At 44.5% G+C, this 12,120-nt stretch overlaps 1 protein-coding gene across 1 annotated transcript in view; it reads right to left on the bottom strand.

Moving 5' to 3' along the window:
- The window catches only part of LOC124716704 (organic solute transporter alpha-like protein), a 49,897-nt gene that overhangs the window by 15,873 nt on the left and 21,904 nt on the right, over positions 1-12,120 (bottom strand). Inside the window, exon 4 of the mRNA XM_047243246.1 lies at positions 10,783-10,879. Within this exon, the coding sequence (XP_047099202.1) occupies positions 10,783-10,879 (97 nt within the window). The remainder of the gene's footprint in view (positions 1-10,782; positions 10,880-12,120) is intronic.

Here is a 12,120-nt window from a genome sequence, read left to right as displayed (position 1 = left end):
ATGTCCCACTCCCCACTCAGAGTCTAATTCCCGTCATGCGGCCATAATAACGCCGGAAACCTTTTCACAAGCCGTGCGGTCTGAGACGCCTTGTCACGGTCCGCGCGGCTCCCCACCGTCGGAGGTTCGAGTCCTCCCTCGGGCATGGGTGCGTGTGTTGTCCTTAGCGTGAGTTAGTTTAGGTAGTGCGTAAGCTTAGGGACCGACGACATTAGCAGTTTGGTCCCATAAGACCTTACCACAAATTTCCAGTTTTCCTTTTCACATGTCTGAGTACAAATGACACATCTGCCAATGCACTGAACCTTTCATACGAGTGCCTTGGGCACGCGATGCTAACGCCATCTGTATACGTGCAACTCGCTATGCCGCGTCTTCTGCCAGCTCAGTGTATACCAGCTTGATAACGAACAGTCTATCTTTTCGTTAACGGGTGTAAGTAGGCTGTGTAGGCTGTTTAGATTTTTATGTTGGTAACGTCATCTAGCGCTCTGTATGAAAATCACTGGCTGTGCTCTGTGCAGTCTGTGACTGGTTGGCATTGTTGGAATATTCGCCATTGTAGTGTTGGATGTGAACAGCGCGTAGCGTTGCGCAGTTGGACGTGAGTCGCCAGCAATGGTGGATATATATATAGAGAGTGAGTCACCTAACGTTACCGCTGGATATATTTCGTAAACCACATCAAATACTGACGAACCGATTCCACAGACCGAACGTGAGGAGAAGGGCTAGTGTAATTGTTTAATACAAACCATACAAAAATGCACGGAAGTATGTTTTTCAACACAAACCTGCGTTTTTTTAAAGGAACCACGTTAGTTTTGTTAGCACAACTGAACATATAGACAAATACGTAATCAGTGCCGTTTGTTGCATTGTATAATGTTAATTACATCCGGAGATATTGTAACCTAAAGTTGACGCTTGAAACCTCCGTCGTTCAGTTGCGTGTTGTAACAAACACGGGCCACGGTCGGCGAGCAGCATCTGCAGGGACATGTTTACGATGACGACCGTGTTTACGAGTGTGGCTGCAGTGCACTGTTGTGGTTTGGTCTAGCTGTCGCAGTGTTCGCATGTAGCGCTTGCTGCTATTATTATTCTGCATTCGTCTCCACACGCAGACCAACCGTAGTACACCCTGTTACCAGACGTCTGTGATAGTGTAGTGTTGTAGGAACTGTGACCATGGTGTATTCGAACTCTGAAAAGGCGGAGATGATACTCATCTATGGCGAGTGTCGACGAAATGCAGCTGAAGCCTGCAGGGTGTATACAGAACGGTACCCGGACAGAGAGCATCCAACGTGCTGCACATTGCAAAACATCTACCGCCAACTGTATGCAACAGGTATGGTCGTAGCACGCAAACGGGTCCGTAACAGGCCCGTCACAGGAGAAGCGGGTGCAGTTGATGTGTTAGCTGCTGTTGCCATGAACCCACACATGAGTACACAGGACACTGCAAGAGCCGGTGGACTGAGTCAAAGTAGTGTCATGCGCATACTGCATCGTCACCGCTTTCACCCGTTTCATGTGTCGCTACATGAGCAATTACATGGTGATGACTTTAATCATCGAGTGCAATTCTGTCAATGGGCATTAACAAAGAATGTGTTGCAGTTCTACCTGTTTACCGATGAAGCGAGTTTCACAAACCACGGGGCAGTGAATCCAGGGAATATGCATTACTGGTCCGTGGACAATCCTCGCTGGCTCAGACAGGTAGAGCGACAGCGACCGTGGACTGTAAATGTATGGTGCGGAATCATTGGCGACCACCTCATTGGTCCTCACTTCATTGCAGGGACCCAAACAGCTGCAACATACATCGCGTTTCTACAGAATGATCTGCCAACGTTGGTCGAAAATGTCCCACTGGAAACGCGTCGACGTATGTGGTATCAGCATGATGGTGCACCTGCACATTCCGCAATTAACACTAGGCTGACCCTTGACAGGATGTTCGACGGGCGTTTCATAGGACGTGGAGGACGCATAAATTGGCCAGCCCGTTCTCCTGATCTTACACCTCTGGACTTCTTTCTGTGGGGTACGTTAAAGGAGAATTTGTACCGTGATGTGCCTACAACCCCAGAGGATATGAAACAACGTATTGTGGCAGCCTGCGGCGACATTACACCAGATGTACTGCGGCGTGTACGACATTCATTGCGCCAGAGATTGCAATTGTGTGCAGCAAATGATGGCCACCACATTGAACATCTATTGGCCTGACATGTCGGGACACACTCTATTCCACTCCGTAATTGAAAACGGATACCACGTGTGTACGTGGACCTCACCCCTCATGGTAATGTACATGTGCGTGAGTGAAAAAGACCAATAAAAAGGTGTTAGCATATGGACGTAATGTGCTGTTCCAGTCTCTTCTGTACCTAAGGTCCATCACCGTTCCCTTTGGATCCCTACGTAATTCGGTGCTCTCCGATACACACGATTGAACAGCGGAGGAGTGGTACTCAAGCGTCAACTTTAGGTTACAATATCTCCGGATGTAATAAACATTTTACAATGCAACAAACGGCACTGATTACGTATTGGTTAATATGCTCAGATGTGGTAACAAAATTAACGGGGTTCCATTTAAAAAAACGTAGGTTTGTGTTAAAAAACATACTTCCGTGCATTTTTTTATGGTTTGTATTAACCAATTAAACTAGCCCCTCTCCTCACGTTCGGTCTGTGGAATCGATTCGTCGGTATTTGATGTGGTTTACGAAATATATCCAGCGGTAACGTTAGGTGACAAACCCTGAATATATATAATGACTTTTGAACGCTATTAATGTAAATACATTGTTTGTTCTCTATAAATCTTTCATTTGCTAACTGTGCCTATCAGTAGTTAGTGCCTTCGGTAGTTAGAATCTTTTATTTAGCTGGCAGTATTGGCGCTCGCTGTATTGCAAGAGTTCGGTTAACGAAGATTTTTGTGAGGCAAGTGATTCATGAAAGGTATAGGTTATTGTTAGTCAGGGTCATTCTTTTGTAGGGATTATTGAAAGAAAGAGTGCGTTGCGGTAAAAATATTGTGTCTCAGTTTAGTGTTGATCAGAATAAGTAAAGAGAGAAATGTCTGAGTACGTTCAGTTCTGCTCAGCTGTTTGAAAATCAAGTAACGTAAGGGGTTTATCAGCACAATCATTCATAAATTTTTCTAATGGGACGTTTCACGGTCATAGTTTTTGTGACATTTAGAAATGACGTACTTCCCATCACAATATTCCAGTGGTTTACAACGAAAAATAGGAGTCGCTCTGAATTTACGTTTGGTGCAAATTAGACTATACTTTGCTGTATATAAAATGTAGCCAAAACATCGAATTTTTCTTTAAACTTGGGATGAGTTCAATAGTTACGTCCAACCCGAGAAAATGTATTTTATATGGGGTCTTTCAAAAATAGTTTTATTAATTTTGGGTACAGGTTCCTTACGCCAAAACATCAGAAAGTTCAGACGAACCTATGTCCGAAAATTCCTTCGTTTTCAAATTATTAACGAAGTTTCACTTTCAAAAGCTTTTGAGATACAACCCAACCATTTCTATGATCTATGTACACGTGTGGTTCATTGTATCCTACGTGACACAGTATTGCCACGGAAACTTATATACTTTTTTAATTCTTCTGTCTTCGACGTGACCACTCCGATCAAACATGGCAGGATATTCATTTCGTAAGCAGACAGACATGAGTTTTCGGTATGGCCATATGAATGATAATGCACAAGAGGCTGCGTGGCTACATCACACGGCATTTCCATCCCAAAGGCAGCCGAGCCATCCAACCTTTGGTGGTGTATATTGTCATGTCGCTGAGATAGAATCCATACCACCCCAGATTGTTGGCTGAGAAAGATCACGTGTTGCTTGTGGGCCTGACCAGACCCACGTATCGAGGCAAGAGAAGCGCCCCTGGCATGTAGTACATCTCCAAGTTCAGCATGAAGGATAGATACTTCGTGGCATTCGCTTCAGAACTGTTCCAGAGATTCGACAGGCAGCAGACCGCTCCATTCGCACCGTCAACGGAACAGGCTCTGGTAACGGTATGCTATGCCTTCCACATCGCTGGCAACGGGTTCTACACAACGCTGGTGACTACTTTGAAGGACAGTAACAGGTGAAAACATGTAACTCTTTTGTATTGGTTGTGAATAAATAGTTACCACTATTTAAGTTCCAACCCTCGTATATAATATAAATCCGTCCAGGTGATAGCAGAGCCACCTGGCGACGCTGCTAGTCAGACACACGGACGGTGCATGTACACTACTGGCCATTAAAATTGCTACATCAACAAGAAATGCAGATAATAAACGGGTATTCATTGCACAAATATATTATACTACAACTGACATGTGATTACATTTTCACGCAATTTGGGAGCATAGATCCTAAGAAATCAGTACCCAGAACAACCACCTCTGGCCGTAATAACGGCCTTGATACGCCTGGCCATTGAGCCAAACAGAGCTTGGATGGCGTGTACAGGTACAGCTGCCCATGCAGCTTCAACACGATACCACAGTTCATCAAGAGTAGTGACTGGCGTATTGTGACGAGCCAGTTGCTCGGCCACCATTGACCAGACGTTTTCAATTGGTGAGAGATCTGGAGAATGTGCTGGCCAGGGCAGCAGTGGGACATTTTCTGTATCCAGAAAGGCCCGTACAGGATCTGCAACATGCGGTCGTGCATAATCCTGCTGAAATGTAGGGTTTCGCAGGGATCGAATGAAGGGTAGAGCCACGGGTCGTAACACATCTGAAATGTAACGTACACTGTTCAAAGTACTGTCAATGAGAACAAGAGGTGACCGAGACGCGTAACCAATGGCACCCCATACCATTACGCGGGTGATACGCCAGTATCGCGATGACGAATACACGCTTCCAATGTGAGTTCACCGCGACGTCGGATGCGACCATCAAGATGCTATAAACAGAACCTGGATTCATCGAAAAAAAACGACGTTTTGCAATTCGTGCACCCAGGTTCGTCGTTGAGTACACCATTGCAGGCGCCCTGCCTGTGATGCAGCGTCAAGGGTAACCGCAGCCATGGTCTCCGAGCTGATAGTCCATACTGCTGCAAACGTCGTCGAATTGTTCGTGCAGACGGTTGTTGTCTTGCAAACGTCCCCATCTGTTGCCTCAGTGATCGAGACGTGGCTGCACGATCCGTTACAGGCATGCGGATAAGATGCCTGTCATCTCGACTGCTAGTGATACGAGGCCGTTGGGATCCAGCACGGCGTTCCGTATTACCCTTCTGAACCCTCCAATTCGATATTCTGCTAACAGTCATTGGATCCCGACCAACGCGAGCAGCAATGTCGCGATACGATAAACCGCATTCGCGATAGGCTACAATCCGACCTTTATCAAAGTCGGAAACGTGATGGTACGCATTTCTCCTCCTTACATGAGGCATCACAACAAGGTTTCACCAGGCAACGCCGGTCAACTGCTGTTTGTGTATGAGAAATCGGTCGGAAACTTTCCTCATGTGAGCACGTTGTAGGTGTCGCCACCGGCGCCAACCTTGTGTGAATGCTCTGAGAAGCTAATCATTTGCATATCAGAGCATCTTCTTCCTGTCGGTTAAATTTCGCGTCTGTAGTACGTCATCTTCGTGGTGTAGCAATTTTAATGGCCAGTAGTGTAATATCAGTGAGTGTGCTGTCAGTGTGGAGAATGGGGGAGGCGACCCATCTATCTGTTTGACCGAGGGCAGATCGTGATGGCCCGCAGGCTCGGCAGGAGCATTTCGGAAACTGCAGCCTGAATTGGAGTGGCAATCATTAAAAAAAAAACAAAGGCGTTTTTCGTTGCGACGGGACCTTCTCATGAAATTTCAATCACCAGTTTTCTCCTCCGATTGCGAAAACATTCTGTTGGCACCCACCTACATGGGGAGAAATAATCATCACGATAAAATAAGAGAAATCAGAGCTCGCACAGAAAAATTTAAGTGCTCGTTTTTCCCGCGTGCCTTTCAAGAGTGGAACGGTAGAGAGCCAGCTTGAAGGTGACATGTTCAACTTTTTAGTCATGTCTTCCTCAGTTGCGTGTAATATTACGGTATATTGATAATTTTTGCTTATGGACCGTCTGACAGCAACTGAATAAAACATAATTTTAGTGCCATACGCGTTTCGCCTTTATTTTCTGCAAGGCCTGGAATATGTACATATGTTAGCTATTTAATTTACATTTTTGTCACTGTGCCTGTAGGTTATAGACAGTTCTGGTGGTTGGTATTTCCTATTAAGTAGTAATGTTTTGAACTGTACTTAGAGGTTGCGTGGACAATTTCTTACATATTACGCTCCCGTTGCATTTTTGGTGTTCTTCTTCTTATGAAAGCCAATTTGCAGTCTGTCTCCCCACATTCCACAGCACTATGAACTGAACGCTTGTTTCAATGCAATGTTTTGGATTCTATTGCTGACTGTCAAACAGTTCATAGTGCTGTGTAGTGTGGGGAAAAAGACCGCAAATTGGCATTCATAAGAAGAAGAACTACACCAAAAATGCAACGGGAGCGTAATATGAAAGAAATTGTCCACCCAACCTGCAAGTACAGTTCAAAACATTACTACTTAATAGGAAATACCAACCACCAGAACTGTTTATAACCTATAGGCACAGTGACAAAAATGTAAATTAAATAGCTAACGTATGTACATATTCCAGGCCACTGATGATGCCTTGCAGAAAATAAAGGCGAAACGCGTATGACACTAAAATTGTGTTTTATTCAGTTGCTGTCAGACGATCCATAAGTAAAAATTATCAATATACCGTAAGCTTGAAGGTGGTTCATTGAACCTTCTGCCAGGAACTTTATTGTGAATAGCAGAGTAATCACGTAGATGTAGATGTAAATGTAGACTCTCCGGGTGTTCGAGGAGTGTTGTGATGAGTGTGTTCAACACGTGGTGAAACAAAGATGGAATCACGTCCTTGGAGTATCGTACACTGGTTGCAGACCACGTGTACTCTTTCATGACCATCATGATTCCCGATGGCAGTGGTATTTTTCAACAAGACAAAGCGCCATGTCAGAAGGCCAGGAATGTGACGTAGTGGCTCGGGGAGAACAGTGGCTAGTTCCAATTGATGCGCTGGCCGCCAACTCGCCAGATCTGAACCCGTTCTAACACATCTGGGATGTGATTCAACGTGGCGTCAGAGCTCATTACCACTGTTCCCGGAATTTACTGGAATTAGGTGACTTGTGCGTGAAGATGTGGTGCCAACTCCCTTCCAGCAACCTACCAAGGCCTCATTGCTTTCCACGCGACGACGCGTCGCCGCTGCTATCCGTGCCAGAGTTGGACATACCGCCTATTACGTAGATAGTCATAATGTTCTGGTCTGGCTGATAAGTGTACACGTTACTCGTAACTGACAATGCTTCCTCAAATGAAAAATGTTAACACTTCAGTTGCAATTTTGGGTCGACCGAAGCATCCGATCCCACCCGTCGGCTTTGACCCGTGACATAAGGCTGTTGTGGTGTGTGACGTCACGACGGCGCGGAATTTAGTTTGTGAGAGTGGCGTGTTTGTAGGTGTCGTTTTGATGCGATCGGTGGTGCTCTCTGGTGGTGTGTTAGGTGATGTTTTTGGTTTAGTTTGCGAGTGTGGCGTCGTCTATGAATTTTGGTAAATTGCTTTTTTAATGTCTTTGGTAGGTATGGATATGACTGACAGGGTCAACAGTTTTCAGATGTCGGCTATGATGGGGGACAGTGCGTTGTCTCTAATAAATTTCTTCAACTATTCGGATTTTTGGATGAAGACGTGAAGTCTTCAGTATGTCGTGAAGAAATGAGCCTTACTTAAAGTTCCGGCGCCTCGGACCATGGACGGCTGTATGTGGAGATGTCGTAAGGATAACAGGTCAAGGGAAGTGTTCTATCCCAATTTATGGGATCGGGAGCTGCTGTTGAGCTATATAGGTCAAGGGAAGTGTCCGATTCCAGATGATATTGTGTTTGGTAGTATTTGGGGAGTTTTGTGATGTCGGTTTTTTTCGTCGTTTTGCGTGGTTTTGTATGGAGGTGGGTGTCTAAATTTGTTTATATTTAGTTTGTCCTCACCCAAAAACCCCCTATTTCCTGTGCTTGTCCCGTTAGTGTCATTAATTTTTTTGTGGAACGTGTGCGTGTTTGTTTTTCGATGCATTTTTGTCCTCATAATGTGTACGTAACGACTTTATATGCGCCATATTGGAAGCGTGGTTTATTGTCGTTTCCGCCATATTTGTGACGTCATGGGTCAAAGCAGACGGGCGGGCTCGGACGCTTCCGTATTTCCGCAATTTTGATGCAGTCCTGTAATCCACTGTATTTTTAATAGTGATCGACTGGAGTGGGAGCTTACCAAATGATTTTCATCTTGCATTTCAACGCTCTGTGAAATATGCAAATAATGCACAGCAAATCGTGTACCTGTTCCTGTTCAGAGTAATGTGTTGAATTTCTTCACCTTAAATGTCTTTTGATATTTGTAATCTGTTTTTACCTTAAGGAAGAGTCTCATGTGGTTCAGAAAGTAATGACCACCATCTTTTCGTAACCATATTATTCGCAGACAAACAGGCTTCAAATTTGTTGTTTATAACAGAATAGTTGATGGTGTTAGGACAGCAACCAGCCACAAATTTACTTTCAGTTCCTTTATTCAAAGGGTACTGTTACCGGTTTCAAATCGTTGTGATTCATCCTCAGACGGTTTACACGCTTTCTTTATGACATGTGGTGTGTTTTTTACAGATTAATTGTCCTAAAATATGTAATTATAAACACGCCACACACAGATGGTTGCGTTACAGATTTTCGTTGAATGTGACTTACGTGAAATGTCCAACAGATGTAAATGCATTCCCACTACATTCTTATTGTTGCACACGTAAATTGTTCTCACTGAATACTTTAGATTTGTCACTGAGAAGATTTCTACCTCGCACCGCATGTGTTGATACATACAAAGAGCTTACAAACATATGAGTATCACAAATGCTATGATATATGGTAACATTTGACGATGATGTCCTATGTTTGGAAAGCATCATATATTCATTCACGCAACTGTAATGCCTTTTACACTGGTACATATAAACCATATAAATCCTGTCCAAGTCATTTTGTATCCTCCTACGACACCTTCCCGTACACCACAGCATCATCAGCAGACACCCGCACATTGCTATCCACCCTATGCAAAAGATCATTTATGTAGATAGAAAACAACAGCGGAGCTACCATACTTCCCTGGGGTACTCCAGATGATACCCTCACCTCAGATGAACACTCACCATCGAGGACAACGTACTGGGTTCTATTACTTAAGAAGTCTTCGAGCCACTCACATACTTGGGAACCAATCCCATATGCTCGTACGTTAGTTAGGAGTCTGCAGTGGGGCACCGAGTCAAACGCTTTCCGGAAGTCAAGGAATATGGCATCCGTCTGATACCCTTGATCCATGGTTTGCAAGATATCATGTGAAAAAAGGTCGACTTGCGTTTCACAGGAGCGATGCTTTCTACAGCCGTGCTGATGCATGGGCAGCAACTTCTCTGTCTCAAGGAAATTCATTATATTCGAACTGAGAATATGTTCGAGAATCCTCCAACAAACCGATGTTAAGGATATTGGTCTGTAATTTTGAGGATCCGTGCTTCTACCCTTATTATATACAGGCGTCACCTGCGCTTTTTTCCAGTCGCTCGGGTCTTTACGTTGGGCAAGAGATTCGCGATAAATGCAAGCTAAGTAAGGAGTCAATGCAGTAGAGTACTCTCTGTAAAACCGAATTGGAATCCCATCAGGACCTGCCATTTATTTATTTTCAACCCATCCCATTCAGCTACTTCACAACCCCAGGGATATCTATCACTATGTCCTCCATACAGGAATCTGTACGAGACTCATACGGCGGTATGCTTGTATGATCCCCCTGCGTGAAAGATTTCTCAAATGCTAAATTTAAACTTTCAGCTTTCGTCTTGCTGTCCTCCGTTGCCAGGCCAGACTGATCAGTGAGTGACTGGATGGAAGCCTTCGACCCGCTTACCGATTTTACGATTCCCTTGCTGAGCCCAATCTCACCACTTTCATGAGTGATGATAAAATAATGAGGAGAACACAAACACCCAGCCATCTCCAGGCAGGTGAAAATCCCTGACCCCGGCAGGAATCGAAACAGGGACTGATTTGTCATAGGAAGTGGTTACTTCCTGAAACATCTTCTATTGTAGAATGAGATTTTCACTCTGCAGCGGAGTGTGCGCTGATATGAAACTTGCTGGCAGATTAAAACTGTGTGCCGGACCGAGATTCGAACTCGCGACCTTTGCCTTTCGTGGGCAAGTGCTCTACCAAGCCCGACTCACGCCCCGTCCTCACAGCTTCAGTTCTGCCAGTACCTCGTCTCCTACCTTCCAAACTTCACAGAAGCTCTTTTGCAAACCTTGCGGAACTAGCACTCCTGGAAGAAAGGATATTCCGGAGACATGGCTTAGCCACAGCTTGGGGGATGTTTCCAGCATGAGAAGCTGTGACGAGGAGTCATGAGTCGTGCTTGGTAGAGCACTTGCCCCGAGTCGAGTCTCGGTCCGGCACACAGTTTTACTCTTCCAGGAAGTTTCATCTTCTATTGTAGGCCCACTTTAAGACTTGATTTGCGAACTTCTTATGTCTGACACACTAATGGTGATTTATCGTGTTACAGATGACTCACCGCTCGTTCGAAGAGGATGATGAATGTCGCCAGGTAGATCATCCACTGCACCACCGGCAGTTGCAGGACCAGCAAACGCACGCGCTTAACGCTGCCCCTGAAAGGAGAAAGAAGTGTGTTTGTTCTCACAAAATTTCCTTGGACTGTTTGGTTGCAAGTGGAAAACTGTTGTTTGTAGCACAGTGAAAGAAGTAAGCTAGCCTCCAACTTGCACCACATGGGTGGCTTGCTGTATTCGTATGTAGACGTAGTTGTATAGTCAATAATGCAGAACTAAATTTTATTGCTTCCTTGTGGAGGAAAAACAAATATCTCTCTTATCTTAAAACCTAAGAGGAAAGTCGTGAGACATTATTGAACGAAAATTTTCTAACGATGTCTTCAGTACACTGGTTTTAAGAGCTTCTGTAGACCAACTAGCATCACCATCTATTCTCCTGAAGGACTAATACGATATGAAAATAATTTGGATCTCACGCGATGTGGGATTATGTTAATGGCTAAGTTTATGGTCCTCAAATGCCTGCCGGTGTGTCTGAGCGGTTCTAGGCGCCTCAGTCTGGAACCGCTCGACCGCTACGGTCGCAGGTTCGAATCCTGCCTCGGGCATGGATGTGGGTGATGTCCTTAGGTTAGTTAGGTTTAATTAATTCTAAATCTAGGGGCTGATGACCTCAGATGTTAAGTCCCATAGTGCTCAGAGCCATTTGAACCATATGGTCCTCAAATGTCAACAACGCTGCAAGAATTAAAGGAACGTATCACAGCTGCTCTGATGGACATTGACGGAAACATGACACTGAACATATGGACGGAAATGCATTACCATTTGAATGTATGCCGGATGACCAAGGGTTCAAATATTGAACATTTGTAGAATGCGTAGAAACTCTGTGAGTGTACCTACCTTTTTATGTATCACCTCTCTTTGCACATTGTACACATGTAAAGGAACGCTGTTTATATATACAGGGTATCCCGAAACTATTTGTTCAAATTAGCAAAAGAGGTAGAGACCAGCAAAACAAATATACCGGGTGATCAAAAAGTCAGTATAAATTAGAAAACTGAATAAATCACGGAATAATGTAGATAGAGAGGTACAAATTGACACATATGCTTGGAATGACATGGGATTTTATTAGACCAAAAAAAAAGTTCACAAAATGTCCGACAGATGAAAATGCATGATTCTGGATTTGTAATTGCTACCGAGACAGGTGAGAGGTACGCCGATATGTTACAGAATCGCATTATCCCCAGCCTGGATGATAAACACCTGCTGGAACGTACGATGTTTATGCAGGATGGCGCCCCACCCCATATTGCTAGACCCGT

Source organism: Schistocerca piceifrons, chromosome 9, assembly GCF_021461385.2.
Source record: "Schistocerca piceifrons isolate TAMUIC-IGC-003096 chromosome 9, iqSchPice1.1, whole genome shotgun sequence".
Lineage (NCBI taxonomy): Eukaryota > Metazoa > Arthropoda > Insecta > Orthoptera > Acrididae > Schistocerca > Schistocerca piceifrons.
Note: the sequence above shows the minus strand (reverse complement) of the source record. Positions and strands in the feature narration are given on the sequence as shown.